Source organism: Anabrus simplex, chromosome 1 (genome assembly GCF_040414725.1).
Source record: "Anabrus simplex isolate iqAnaSimp1 chromosome 1, ASM4041472v1, whole genome shotgun sequence".
Taxonomy (NCBI): Eukaryota; Metazoa; Arthropoda; class Insecta; order Orthoptera; family Tettigoniidae; genus Anabrus; species Anabrus simplex.
The window spans coordinates 644,819,310-644,835,354 of NC_090265.1; the positions used below are offsets into that span (position 1 = coordinate 644,819,310).

The following is a 16,045-nucleotide window of genomic DNA, read 5'->3' on the forward strand; positions in this document are numbered from 1 at the left end:
AAGACGAACACAAACACCCAGCCCCCAGGCCAGGGGACTTAACTACTTACAGTTAAAATTGCCGACCTAACTGAGAATTAAATGAGGGATCCTCTGAAGCAAAGATCATTACTGACCATTCAGCCAAGGTGCCAGACTTTTGTTGCTATTCATTTTCAGTATGAAAAGGTGTAAGAAGTGGAGTTATTACATTATTGCTTCATTTGTTAGTGAGTAAAATACATTGTGCTTGAAGATTCCAACGTGGGAAAACTAGGTACAGTACTGGAACATGCTCACTTGTTCCGTACCTGTATGTGGGCCTGGATTTAAATATGACTGACCTCCTTCAAGTATACATTTCTGTGACAGGAATGCTTTTCCAAAATGGAGAAAGCTGTCCCTAGAAAGGAATTATTTTTTTTGCTTGTATTCATCTTTATGACAATAGTGAAACTAGGCTGGTTCTTGATAAATTGTAAAAGAGTAGAGATTCTAAGAGAAAAATGGAAATTAAAGCCAGAAACATTCCTCCATACCTTTTCTGATCTGCCTAAATATTTTTCAGAGGCTATTGTGAAACGTAACTCTCTTATGAAAAGGCAATACTTGCAGACAGATGTTTCTTTCGATAATAAAAGCCCCAATTAGAAAGTCCCCCAAAAAGTATAGGCTTGGCTTAAATCATGAGTTGCCTTCTTACAAAAATTGGTGGAGAGCTTTAAATGCTCTTGTGGCATAAATAATCATACTACAGATGCCATATCACAATTTTTTCAGTGAAAATTAGGAGAATTAAAGTGTTGCATCTTCTGCCTGCACTTGCTACACTAACATTGATTAAAGAATACTGTTCTGCTAAGAGCAAACCATGCGTTATTTATACATTGGAAGTATTTGTGATGTTTTGTTGCCAGTGGAAAAAGTTGTTGCAGCAATAGTTCATGTGGGAATACATTCCTCGAGTGTTTGGATGATTTAAATGTAATTATGGTGAAATCCTCACAGTTATGATGCTATGAAAATCCTGTTACACATACCTCAGTTTGTCATACTAGGTCTCTGTGTGGCTGTCCACTGCAATGAACGGAGTGCTCATACTTCTTATTTTATACATATGGAGCTGTTTAAATTACAAATTCTGTTCCGTACACAAAATTGCACTTAAATCGAGGTAAATGAACGATACTGTTATTTGTTTCAGTTTAACAAACATTGTGAGAGTACCAATGATGCTTCTGTGTTTTGACAATTTTTTATACCATGAGAAGTTCACCTGAAACCTCAGCCAATATGCAAGTTACTCAATCTTCTCTTCTCATCCTTGATCACCCTAGTTGCTACACGTATGCTAGATGTGATGGTACCAGTTCTGTATGTCTGGAAGAGGGTGTGTTTGCAAGAGTAGCCAGTAGGATAATATTTGCTTGCACTTCATCTCCTTACAGGCTAGGTATATGCAGACTGACAGTTTTCTTCATTCAGCACATAGCCCTAATAAAGGTATGTTCCTTAGACCAAACAATACAGTGAACATGGACTGCATCATATGTGACCTTTCTCAAGAAAGAGATAGTCCCTAACACTTGATCTAGTGACGATCCAGCTTTCTCGCTGCCTCGGATAACTAGCGCTAACATTACCCACCCATCAGGATTTTACTTCATCTAGTCAGGCAGTAAAAGTATATGTGCGTGTGTAAATATTGCAAAAAAAGTACATTACTACTAATATGGTACTTACCCATATTTTATATAATAAACAATGCTTAGGTAAGAATATTTGCCGTCTTTATGCCAGTCGTACCAGCTGATATACCGTAATATATAATATTTTGTTTTATTTTTCTTCGTTGCAGGGTTATCAGTCCTGGTGCCCCGTTCACTCAGAAACTACACATTATTTATTTAGTAAATGATGTTCTCCATCATTGGTAAGCAAACATATTTGAAATATTTTGTTATATTTATAATGCCGACACAGCCTAATATCCTGGAAGAAGAGTAAAGCTTGTCAGACATCAGCTGTGAAAGCCTGTACTAGTATACAAACATTCCATTGTTGTGCCTGCAAAAACCGCTACGTAAAATATTTTGGCTTAGAACTTTGGCCAGTGAGATTTTGTCATCCAAGGTTCAATATTGTGTGAGTTAAATCAAAGAATTCTCATTTTTAATGATACAGTATGTGTGTTGCAGATCAGTTTTTCTCTCTGGGTATATCATCCTATAGCTGTTCTCGCAAGCGCAACAATATTTTCGTAGTACTTGTCATCCAGGGAAGCAAAAGACACAGATAAAGAACATTTTTCTTAGACAACGGTACTAATTTGTTCTTTGCATAGTTTCCTTATTTTCTTTCATGTTTCAGTTTTCTTCATGCCATTTTATTATGCAGACAGCTCCATTGTGTAATCAAATCAAGATGGGTGAGCTGACATAGAAGGATTAAATACTGTATGTCAAAAAATATGCCTACTTTTAAATTCACAAGACATATATTACACTGCCTGACAAAAAAAATTGAAGTACCCAGAGGAAATGGTCAGATGCCAGTGTACATACCATTGGCAGATATGTAAATGGTTAGAGTTGCAATTCTCTGTGACAGGTAGAACAACCACCAGAGTGCATTACTGTTGTTATCAGGTCTGGGAGGGTATATAAGGGTCGTGATCTGCGTCAGATGTTGAGTGATCACTGTGAAGGACACGGAGATACCATGTACTTGTGTGAGACAGCATTTTCAAACCCTGACAGAGTTTGAAACAGGCCTTATTTTGGGAACATTAGGGCTGGCATACTCTTTGTCAAGGTTCCGGTCGACTACGTCTGACCACCATAAGGGAGGATCGCCGTATTATGCATCAAGCACGTCATAACACCTTCACATCTGTGCCTGCCAACCGAGAACCAATGTGGACTCCCTGCAACATTCTATGTATTCCTGCATCAATGGTTGGAGACTAACAGCAGCTGGACTAGGGAATTACAGTCTCATTTGTAGGCTGCCGTTAACACCACAACACAAACAGCTGCGTTTGGAATTGTGCTGTGACCGGGAAGCGTTGACTGCTGATGGATGTTGTTGCATTCTGTTCAGCGATGAATTGCCATTCTGCACTACCCCGGATGATCATTGTCTGCAAGTATGGCGGCGGCCTGGGGAGAGGTCCCATTCTTCCATTGTTTTGGAAAGGTACGGCAGTGTTATTCCTGGCATTATGGTGTGGTTAGTCATCGGGTATGACTTCAGGGCTCGGCTGGTAGTGATTGAGTGAACTCTGACGGCACAACGCAACGTCACGGACATCCTGCGTCCTCATGTTGCCTCTCGTACGACAGTATTGTGGTGCCATTTTTCAACAGGACAGTGCTCGTCCACACACGGCATGTGTGTCTATGAACTGTCTATGTGATGTTGGGTTACTCTGTAGCCAGCAAGATCCCCAGATCTGTCCTTGATAGAATGTGTGGAACCAGTTTGGACTGTGTACCAGTATCCAGGATATCAAGTACCATTTACAACATTTGTGAGTTAGCCTGCCTCAGGAGAGGATACAACGGCTTTAGGGCAAACGAATCGGTGCATGCATCCAGGCCAGACAGGTTGCAATGTCATAACTTACTGATAAGCTGGCTCATACTGCTAAGTTCTTTGTAAATTTGACTCAATTTTATAATCACTGAAATAACATCACATAGCCTCTCAACATGTCAATTTCATTTTGTTTCCTCCTCCTCTTCTGGGTGCTTCAATTTGTCAGGCAGTGTATTCATTCTTCCCTCTTTATAATTTGCCACATCTATGTTTATAGAACTTTTTTTTTTTTTTTTTCTTTTTAATCTCACTCTAAGTTTCCTTCTAGAGTTAGCATTCTAATTTTCTTGGTTAGGTTCATGTTCCAGTTGGGTCAACTGCGTAGTATGACTGGTTTGACATTTGGCTCATTAACCCATATTTGGAATTGAATCTTGGCACAATCAGTCAATCTTCATGAATATTGAAATGCAAGAGACCTGTATTTATACACTAGCGGAAAAAAATATCCAAACATAAAGAAGGGGTTGTGCTATATTAATGAACGTTGGTAGGCGTGTTTATGCATCTGAAAGATGACGTTTATTCAGATTTCCCGCAAATTGCATTAGCATGGTGCTAGTAGCGGCCCCGTGATGTTGCACATCAGGTTTGCTTTAAATACGGGCTGTACTGTGCAAGAGCGTTAGTTGTGAGGTGGGACGGAGTGACTGCGAGTAGGTCATGAATGCCTTTATGACGACGAAGAGGCCAGTATCAACAGCTCACTGCGGTTGAACGAGGCTGTATTATATGGCTGCGTGAAGGTGGATTTTCCTTCTGCGCTGTTGCAGAATGACTCTGGTAATTCAACCTATTGTACTGCCATTCATGAACAGCATCTCAGGGGTGTTTTCCAACAGGATAATGCACGGCCCCATGCTGTTGTTATAACCCATCGTGCTGTACAGAGTGTCAACATGTTGCCTTAGCCTGCTCATTCCTCCGATCTCTCCCTAATCAAGCACATATGTGACATCATTGGACAACAACTCCAGCGGCATCCATAACCGGCTTTAACCGTCCTTGTATTGACCGACCAAGTGCAACAGGCATGGAACTCCATCCCACAAGCTGACATCCAGCATATGTATGACACAATGCATGCACTTTTGCATGCCTGCATTCAACAGTCAGGCAATTACACTGGTTATTGATGGACCAGCATGGCGCATTAGTGATGGCTTTTGTCACACGGATATTGGACCTTAAAATAAATTAAATATGTTACCTCGACAAATATATTGCCAAACTTTCCTTATTCTACATTCCTTATTTCATGGCATTTGGATATGTTTTTCCCCCCAGGGTAGATATACTGATACATTGAAAAACCTCTGTTAAGGCAAGGTTTTACACTGTATTCCATTTGTAAGACCATTGAAAGTGGTATTATTTTCCGATTCTTTAGCTGAATGGTCAGCGTAGAGAGAATCCCGGGTTAGATTCTCTGATCAGTGGAGGAATTTTGCCACATCTGTTTGGGGCTTCATGTTAGTGATAATACTCACTTCTGTGCGTACTCATAACGCAGTACACTGCCAACCACCACAGAAACATGTAATAATTGAATACACATCTTAACCGCTGGTGTAATAATGTTCTTATAGTTATGTCGCACTACCTACTTTTATGGTTTTCAAAGATGCCAATGTGCTATAATTTGTCTCACAAGAGTTCTTTTATGTGCAGGTAAATCTACTGATACAATTCTGGCATATGATTTATTAATTAATTAATACAACTTCCCCCATAAGGAGGCTGCCACATGGACAAAGTATATCAACTACACAGTATTTTGTCTTCTAAGTTTGCTAATATGCCAGATAGAAATACCCATCACAAGGCTCAGGAATAAGTTTGGAACGAATTTGGAATGTGGTATGATGTATGGTTCTTCAAGTGTTAAATAGATGGTTGCGGAGTATGGTTACTGAACCTCGTATTGTGGTGATAGCGATGTTGTGAAGTCGTGTCCAGTTGAGACCGAGATAATCCCATACCTGTACAAGAAATTTAGGGATTGTGCCTCGAGCTTTAATCATAAGTCCATGGACGGAAATATTGTCTAGGTGATATAAGTCCTTATAGTAGTTCACGGTAGGATGGTAAATAGACTTCTTCTCGGCGTCCAACTCTTCGGCCTGGCCAACATGTGACTCGAAGCGTATTGTGGGATCTAAGATTAGTCCTTGCTTGCTAGCTAGTTGAAAGGCTATCATGTCAATACACCTGTTACTCCCGCCAGTAGCTAGGCCAGAAACCTCTTCGTGCACCGTGAAACCGTGATCCCTCAACGAGGTCGCGATCATGTGTCGAATTGTATGATGGCGGGAATTTTTCAATACCTCCCCGTGAGGACAGGCACCCAGGACATGGGCAAGAGTTTCGTGCTCTCTGTGGCAACACTGACAGAAGGTGTACTAAGGGCCTCCACAATATTCTGTTTGCAACTACTGTGGCCTTAGTTCCACATCACTTGCCTCTAGGCCATTAAAAACTTCACCGAACCATCATCACTTTCTTCTCTCTCTACTTCTCTTACCCTTGACGGCCTAGGCCATTATTCTCCTTCAGTAATAATAATAATAATAATGTATATAATAAATGTAAAAGTTATCTTGTTGTTTTCCATTATCGTGTCTGGGAAAAGGTATTGAATAATCGTGAATACTACCGGCACACAAAATTTCTAATGACAAAATTCGGAGGAAAGGTCATCACATGATTATTTACCAGTTTTATTAAATTTCAAACACTTTATGGGTAATAAAATCACCACATAAATGAGAAAGAAAATTAGTTCAATGTACAAATCAGTCACAATTCAATGTCATCGGAGCCTCCACCATTGGAACTTCCATCATTCACTTTCCCATACATTAGTCCTCCTCACTACCATCAATAGAATTTGAATTTCCACATTTCTTTCAAGTTTTCAGCACCAAGCCATGGAGATGTGAGCCCATGCAGTCTTTATGCAGTTGCATAAAATTTCACTTCGAGTTGTTTCATTTTTTCTGATGGTGTCAGTGCATGATTACCGGCAGACTTCATCCACTCGGTTGTAGAGCTCTTTCAATGCAGCTTTGAAAGGCTGGTTCACACAAACATCCAGTGGTTGTAGCATAGAGGTCATCCCTCCTGGTATTTTCATTTCCTTTACAGCATTTATAGTGTGCCTACGATAACTGTCCAGCGCAAGCATGCTCTTCTTCTGCAGGAAAGCTCCCAAGCAATGTTGGCAAATGCACTTCACCCAGTCCTCACTTTGTGCACTATCCATCTGCCCGGATTTTTTCTGTTTGAATGAAAATACTTCCTTTTGGAAGTGTTTTTCTTTTCAGAACCACGAAGGGAGTTTGGTTCTGTGAGCTAATGCAGAACATTGCCGTGCAGTGGTGCTTTACGTTACCGTCTGTTCTGATAGTAATGCTTTTAGAGCCCACAATCTGAATTGTATTCTGTAGTGGCACTTTGAATTACACAGTCATCTGGTCAGCATTCTCAATTTGAGAAACGAAGTTGGAATATTTGCTTTTACAACAGGAGTTGGCGATGAATGACCGTCAACATTTCATTCGTAGGCACCGGGGAGACGTGAAATAAATGTACTCTTTCATGTGCACAATCAAACTCTTTGATAAAATATCCTTATCCACTCATGACTTGCAGTAAAATTCTCTTTTTCTTTTTTATAATTCCTTTGCAATCTCTGATCATTTTAGTTGGCACATTTTAGTCACCATTACCTAGTCGATGCTTTTCATTCGTATTCTTGAATGTCGGAAAGATGTGCGTTGTGCACTCTGCCCTTGGAAAGCTCTACGATCACCGTTATTTCTTTCTTATTACTTTTTTAAATTATTGCTTGTTACCACTGGTGCTTCTTCATTGACAATGAGTATTTATAAGGTGACGCATTGCATGGTTCCGGTAACCCAGAAGTGAGTGTTTGGAGCGAGATTTCGGCCCTTGCCATTTGTGTGACGTGAAACTGCTGCATTGACGTGCATTCGTACTATGTATTATGAGGCCACGATATGAAAGGCTTGAATACATCCCATGCCTGATTTTCAGAAGCAATATTTTTGCAAAAAGTAAGAAGTGTCTATGTGGGATACTGGATTAAATTGGTATTCTACAAATGTAATTTCTTTGAATTATTAAAATTGAATGTTATTAAAAGAATAATAATAATTGTATGTCTTCAGCTACCGTGTGCAAGCATTTTAATTTGACGCCATCTGGCTGCTTGCTCGTCATTTTCACTGTCTCATTTTACTCTAGGCGTACTATATGGCAGAGTAAACTGAGCCCCTTTTGGGCATCTATGGCTGAGTTATTAGAGGAAAATGTATAGCTGCATATATAAGAAAAAGAGTTCTGTAAATATCTAATTGGTGAAATAAACAAACATGCACACATACAGTACGTGAGAAAAGAGTGTAGGGATACACCAAGGCATGAAAAGACAGATTAGAGTTGGACATAATAGTTGCATAAAATGAAAAGGTTGACTCAGGATAGGGCTGCGTAGAGGACTAGTGATGGGACGTTTGATTCATTTTACTGAATCGATTCATTTGATTACGTTCACGTTACTGAATCGATACAGTGATCCGATTCACAGCTCATTGGTCACCGCTCCTACTGCATCTGTGTAGTATGTGCTGGTAAGACAGCAGCAACAGCATTCAGTGCTCGCAGCTGCCATCTGGTCTTCATACTATGAACTCCTTTCTTAGAAAAAATGCTAGTTACTCTAATACATCGAAGGTTTCCGACGACGCAGGGTGGGAAAGGTTAGGATTAGGAAGGTAGCAGCCATGGCCTGAATTAAGGTACAGTCCCAGCATTTCCTGGTGTGAAAATGGGAAAACTACGGAAAACAATCTTAACGGCTGCCGACGGTGGGATTCGAACCCACCATCCTCTGAATGCAAGCGCATAGCCACGTGATATTAACCGCACGACAACTCGCTCAGTCATTTTTGAAAATATGTATTTTTCTATCAGCTGAGGATTTTTTTTAATCGTCATATTTTGTATAGGCTACCCGAGATGTACAGTAGCCCGCTGGTTTTCTGATTCAACATACTGTTATTGCGTCTGTCCACATATGATTGAAGTCTTGTGCAACGATGTGACATATGAACTGAGAAAATACTGAACCGTTCTTCCCAACATAAAACAGGTACTTTTGAGTGGTCATGAGCATGACTCATAGTTATAGGGCAGGCTAGAGTCGAGTTTAATTGTCAAATGTCAACTAAGTTATAATACTAAGATTCATTAAACTAATAAATAGTATAACCTAATAGCCTACCTACTTACTAGCTACTTCAGAATTATGTTGTGACTACCTTTTTAACACTGCAGATAAATCTATTATTTAAACCTCCCTGTAAGAAGAGGACAGTGAATGCAAATGGGTACTATTTTCAAATGAGCTGAGCTGGAGAGTCCATTATAGCATTAGATTCTTTCAGTGTAGCATGGCTCATTGTATGTCTCGCTGCAGTGAGCCGATAATGAGCCGTGCGTATCTTGTGTCTCACTGAGCCGGCTCGTTCACGATTCTTTCCGTGTGCCATGGCTCACTGTATGTCTCGCTGCAGCGGAAGCTCGGCTCTCCGCGTGTCCAGTGAGCCGATAAGAAGCCGTGTGTATCGTGTCTCACTGAGCCGCGCTCGTTCACGATTCTTTCGATGTGACATGATTCACTGTCTCACTGCAGCGGAAGCTCGGCTCTCCGTGTGTCCAGTGAGCCGACAAGGTGCCGTGTGTATCCTGTGTCTCACTGAGCCGTGCTCGTTCACGATTCTTTCGTTGTGCCATGATTCACTGTCTCACTGCAGCGGAAGCTCGGCTCCCATCAACGTCCAGTGAGTGCGCCACTCAGCACTGTCCGCTGGGAGTAAGCTGAATCGTGTGCCGTGAGCTCGCCGTTCCTGTGAATCGATTCACTCGGACACTTGAATGAATCGATACACTGCTTCGAATCATGCATTCAGTAGCCAACACTATAGAGGACTGCAGCAGAGCAGTCTATGAAATGATGCAAATTAACAACTGGTTTGACAAGTTTGTAGTGTTTTTTTTGTAGATACTGATTTGAGTTGTCTTGCTACATTGGAATAAACTGCAAGCTTGGTTCTGACATTGCAGATACATGCAAATTAATTGGAACACAACAATAAATTGCTTTCTCATATTCTTGCTTTTCCCTAAATTGTTGTTGCATGTGTTCATCTATTACATACCTTTAATCATTCTTAACCCTTTGGATGCCGACCCATAATAGGTCATCATATGCATAGAATGCCAAGCATGTTTCAATGGATTTTGCATCAATGTATTAAAAATTTAATTTACATCTCATTTTAAAAGATATGGAGGTAAAATTTGGTATATGGTCTTGATATACTCCAATGAATATAAACATATGACTTGCATTCCAAAGAACAAAATTTCGTGGATTATTGTGCACAAAAATATTACAAATTTTTTATTTTAAAAAAAAAGGAAAAACATAATTTGAAATTAATTACCACATTTTACACTAAATCCAAAGTGACTAAATTATGATATTTAATCTTAGCCCTTATCCGGGATCATATATACCAATTTATATTGTTAATGTAAGTCTACTTTCCAATTTATAAACTAATTTCCAAAAACATTGAACATGTGGAGAGAAAGCAAGAACAGTGTAACCTGTCAACAATTGGATATTTTATGAATTTTGGGAGTGTAATAGTAATCATTTGAGAGAACTATGTCTAGTAGCTGTATTTGTTACTACAAAACAGTTCAGAAGATCAGAACAACACACAAAATCAACTAATAGTGTCAGGAATGAAAGTGTAAAGAACAGATTGAAATATTCTGTGGGTGGAGCTTCAGGTTGAGGTAGGCCTACATGTTTTGTTCCTAGGATTTGATAAAAATTGTGAGGATGGACAACATTACTTTCAGGAAATATGCATTCAGTCCAAGAATCATCTAATTCACTGTCATTTTCATTAGCACTGTCACCATAACACTTTGACATTGCATGAAATGTTGTAAGCCCATTTGCCAATGGCACAGCTCCATCATTCTCTGGTGCGCTATCTGAAGACCCCAAAAACATCATAATCATCACTTTCGCTAAAATTACAATCGCTTACATCTTCAAAGCAACCCAAAAGTTCCTCAATTTCTTCTCCCGAATTAGGCCTACGTGACGACATGCCTTGTTGTGATAAATGTACTATTTACAACTTCACTACGACCTAAATAAATTGCTAACTAACTATAGTAGAAACAATAATAAACTTAATATATTACGATAAATAACTCAAATGCGTCAATTAGAACGTAAAATTACTGAAAACAAATTACAACCTGCGGACATAAACAAACAAGGAGGCTGCCATATTGGATCATAGACGTCAAGCGCTCACAGATCATACACTCAAAATCGACGAGTAAACTAGCAAAAATGAAGCTATGTCAGTGCCACCTAATGACATAAGGAGGAATTACAAACATTCTGCCTTCTTTCTACTTGATTTGTGGTGCAATTTAGCGCCTTACTGCATAAGTACACCACTTATAAGAGGGTGCCGATCAAATCGGCATCCTGGCATTTTTCGTACAGGATGTAAGTGCCGATGCATCGGCATCTTGGCCTGTAAGAGTTAATATCTAATCTGTCCTTTCTGTTTTGTAAATTTCGGTACATGATTTGGCACAGATTCAACGTGTTCTGAACACAGTAGCAGCGATTGGGAATTTCAAGTGAAGGGCAAATGTTTTTATAGTTAACAAAAAGTACTGGGGTTTTGGGAGAAGTACCAGGGCTGGAAAATTGAAAAAAAAAAAAAAACTACAGTATGGTAAGTTATTAAAAGTTTTTTTATGCTCTTTGAGCAAATTTCGACAGATGTAGAGGTTGACAGTTAACCAACTTAACTGTGGTAGTAATAGTTTATAGTGTACAATAAACTTTCACCAAAGGAACAATTAAACAGAAATACGGCATGAAATTACAATAGGAAGCCTTTTAGTATTTGATCATATGCTAAGAAAGTAACAGACACTGGATAGAAGTACACAGACATATTAACTGACTGCGACTGCCAGACTGACGAATGCATGTGGCAAGTGGGTGAATAATATCGGATTGTCCATGACCTTGGCAAAAATATACCCCTGCTCTCCTTCCTCACAGCACATGCTAGAAGTGCAGTTACTATCTGATAGTACAAACCTACACGAAGCTTCAAGTTTGAAAGGGAAAGTAGGAGGTAGTGGAGGGGGTAACTACTGCTGAGCTATTGGGAGCGAAACGAAGCCTTGTTATACTAACTTAGTCGCCAAGAGCCGATGTAAACACTTCCATAGCAACTAGCGAAGTGAACAGTGCTCCCCTCTGTCATGTTGCAGCACTTGGACTTGTCCACTTACAAAACTAATTTAGTACACCATCAGATAGTAATCGTGCTTCCACATGCTGTTGCGCGAGTCTCCACTAATTGCTGTGGTGCTGTACAAATCAGTTAGCTGTGTCGAATGGCATATTGTGCATATTTGAGCTAGTACTTTTTAATATTTAAAAAATAAAGGAAAGAATTAGGTGGTAAGACAACTGGGTTTGTATATATTGCTTTTTTTTTTTTTTTTTTAGATCCTAGTTTTAGATGGCTTAAATAGAATAAAAATATAATTTTTCTGCACAAAGTGAGGACGACGACTGCCCCCACCCCTTAATTGCCACTACTCTCTGAGCACATACATTTAAGTTCCTCATCGTGATACTGCACTACAATTAGAGATTCTATCATGCATGTTTTTAGTTTTGTGAATCTCCTTTTGCATATAGCGCACATGTTTTCTGTGGGTTTAATGTCAGGGTCATTCTAGTACATGAGCTGCCTCTGTGGATCAGTGGTAGTGTCGGCCTCCGGATCCCAAGATAGCGGGTTCAAACCCGGCGGAGGTAGTCGGATTTTTGAAGGGCGGGAAGAAGTCCTTTCGATACTCCATGTCATACGATTTTGGCATGTAAAAGATCTCTGGTGACATTTGTTTTTACCCAACAAAATTCATTAAATCTCTGCCATAGACGCCCAAGAGAGTTTCGGTTTACTCGGTCTGCCATCTAGTAGGCTTAGAGTAAAACAGAATGTCGAAATTGACGAGCAGGCAGCCAGATGGCGTCAAATTGAAATGTTTGCCCACGGTAGCTGAGGCCATATGATGATGATGATGATGATGATGATGATGATGATGATTATTATTATTATTATTATTATTATTATTATTATTATTATTATTATTATTATTATTATTATTATTATTATTATTCTAGTACATGAATATTATCATTGAAGAATCTGTTTGCTTTCTTTTAAGTGTGGCAAGCAGCCAAATCTTCCAAAATGCCTCCACCATCTGGAAATCTTCACTGCAGCTCATGAAGAATTCTCCTTTCTAGTATTTCAATGTACTGGTCACTTAATCATGCCATCGACTAGCACTAGTGAAACAATCTCAAAACTCCACTTCACACGATATTTTATGGTCTGTTGCAAATGTGGCGACATAGTTGGCTCATTCTTCACTCGGCCCACATATTGAACCTTCTGTCATTGTACTTCTAAAGTGACTTTCATCAAAGGAAGAACTGTCTTCGTGTGTTCTTTTATCCAGTCATGATGACTACATGCCCACAAGACATTTTCTGTGCATTTCTTCTGTCAGAAGGTGTTTCTTTGGAGGTTTGCAGACTTCCCTTCTACCAGCTAGAAGTCTATGAGGACATTAGTTGTGAGCTGATGCGCTCCCCTGCTGCCCATTTCACAAACCCAGTACACTGTAGTGAACCTGGGATTTAGATGTTTTCAGGGGAGGAGAAAGCAGTTCTAAGATGAAATTTTAAAAGAATTTAATTGTATAAAGTCCACCTGTTCAATACAAATTTGCCATTTGGTAAATGGTGTGTCTAAAAAGCTACATATTTCAACCTAGCCTAGAGGTCATCATCAGCTAAAATATCACAGAGATGAAAGACATATACAAAAACAGATATACATTAAAAAAATTGAGATAAAATACAATCAAGAAATGCAGTGAAAATCTGTCTCAATCTTGGACGAATCTAGTTGTAACAGATGTGAGTCCAACCAAATTTATCACAATTATTGGTTGGCTGGAGGGATACTTTGAAATTGTGAAGACTGTCAAATGTTCTATTTGTCATGCTTTTGGAAATGGAGTGAAGTTTTTAAAACTGTAAAATTTCCTCATGGAGAATGCAAGTATAGCCAGTATTTAAAAGTGGAACCAAAACGCCAAGTGTGAGAACGAGAAAATGAAGTAAAAGTCAAAGAAATCAGTTATCAGTTGGCATAGTTGTCTTTTTCCTGTCACAATTATCCCTTTTCCTTGGATGAAATTAAGCCAGTCTGTTTGCGATGGTAAATAATTTGAATTACAGTTCCTACACTGACCCAAAATTTGGCGCTGTAAATTTATTTCTGCATCCCCCATTTGGAGGCTCCCAAAAAGACAAAGCTTACATAAAAAGTTGATTGACAACTATAAGGGTCATTTAAAATAGGTCTATCAATGATTGATATACCATATTATAGCCTACTTATTACTTATTAAAAATCGTATCAGTCAATAATTGTGAAATCCATGAGGATAGCACAAAGATATAGCTAAGAGTAGAAATGATTTTTTGCTATTGTTAATGAGCTTCAGGGCTGCTAACCCTACAGTTGCATTTCACTTCGTGGGAGTCATATCCATATAGGGATATAGAGATATAGGGATATTATGAATCTTTCAGGGTCACCTCAAAATTCTTCAAAAGTACAACACATGAAAAGAAAAGCACCTTTAACACTTTTCACACAGGGCAATTCCTGTTCAATCGACAAATAAACAAAGCATAGAATCTAAGAATAAGGCATGTGTAGCACACTTTTCTCAACCATTGAGAAAATTATTAAAAAGAGAACTTTTTTTTTTTGTCAGAAGCAAGAGTTACATATAAAGATGTACATTTCCTAGACGTCTGATTCTCTCACACTTGAAGCGAAGAAATTTTTGTTCCGATTAATTCATAAGTTGCTAAGGACTTGTTTTGCTGGAAATACTGAAATGTTGATAATTCAGTGGTTGATTTATATATTTTTCTAGGTTTGATTCAGGAGGAGGAGACCAGAAAACCATTGTAACCAGTAATATAGCCATCATAATTGTTATTGTGCTTGTTTGCTTCTATATTTGTGTTCATTGGTTGAACTAAATCATTATGTTTTCATTTCAGTGTGAGGAAAAATGCTGAAGACTTGAAGAAAGCTCTGGAGGATGTAGTAGTTCCAATGTTTTGTAACTCTTCCATAGGAATAACAGAAGATCAGCAAATGAAACTGAACAAGGTAATGATGTTTCCATTATGTGTCATATCTTTATATACTGTATAATTATTGTTATTTTTAATTACTGTTTTCTATTTTTAGCTGCTGAACTTATGGGAATCTAAAAATAATTACTTTGATCCATCAGTTGTTGAAAAACTGAGAAATCCTTCTAGATCGTGGTCTGAATATCAGGCTTCTCTCATAACACAGCATGCAGGGGTCATTACGCCTATCACTTCTGCTACCAAACAGACATACGAAGGTTACCAGACACAGCACCAAGCATTTGTTCAGCATGCTCTCCAACAAATACAGGTGTGTAGATTTTATGATGTGTGAACTGCTTTAAATACAGCATAAGAAAAGTATGTTATTGGTGATTTTTTTTGCCTACCTACACTTGATAGTAGCTGGTCAGTAATCTGATTTCCTTGACATTATTGATGTTGATGGTTACAAAACATTAGAATATACTCTTTATTTTCATTTTTTTTTTTTTTAATGTTCAAATAAGAAAATGAGCAGTAGCAAAATATATATGTATACCCACACATATTGAGAGATCTAATGAACTATGAACAAACTGATGATCTTTTTTGACAAAACTCGCTCATTTCCAGCTGGTGACGAAAGAAAATCACACTAGCTACTCACTGTTGGTGTCAATCTGAGAGGGGTTGTGTTCAGTTGAATTATTGCATGTGGTGTGTTTTGTTCAGTATTTAATCACCGAAGTGAAATATGTTTCTAATGTATGTTTTCTATCGCATAAGCTGTATTTACTTATTATTTGTATGCGTTAACTCAGTCAGCTTGTCGAGTTCAAAGACCATTTGCAGAAATTTTTCAGGGTTTAAAATTTCCAAGCCATACAACAATCCATAATCTTCATAATATATTTCAGGCCACAGGTATTGTTTAGTCTAAGAAATCTAATAGACAGCTAGGGTTCTCACTGAAGAAACATTCAGTGACATCGATCATTGAATTGAAACACAGTATCTGCCAGGAAATAGCCAACATTACTCAAAGTACAGTACAGCGAGCAATAGATAGTTTTTAAG

General features: G+C 38.6%; 1 protein-coding gene across 2 annotated transcripts in view; it reads left to right on the forward strand.

Annotated features, from left to right (window-relative positions):
* The window catches only part of scaf6 (SR-related CTD associated factor 6), a 172,624-nt gene that overhangs the window by 58,392 nt on the left and 98,187 nt on the right, over nucleotides 1-16,045 (forward strand). For both annotated transcript variants that reach the window (XM_067135755.2, XM_067135757.2), the window contains exons 5-7: nucleotides 1,838-1,912; nucleotides 14,888-14,999; nucleotides 15,081-15,296. In XM_067135755.2, the coding sequence (XP_066991856.1) occupies nucleotides 1,838-1,912; nucleotides 14,888-14,999; nucleotides 15,081-15,296 (403 nt within the window). The remainder of the gene's footprint in view (nucleotides 1-1,837; nucleotides 1,913-14,887; nucleotides 15,000-15,080; nucleotides 15,297-16,045) is intronic.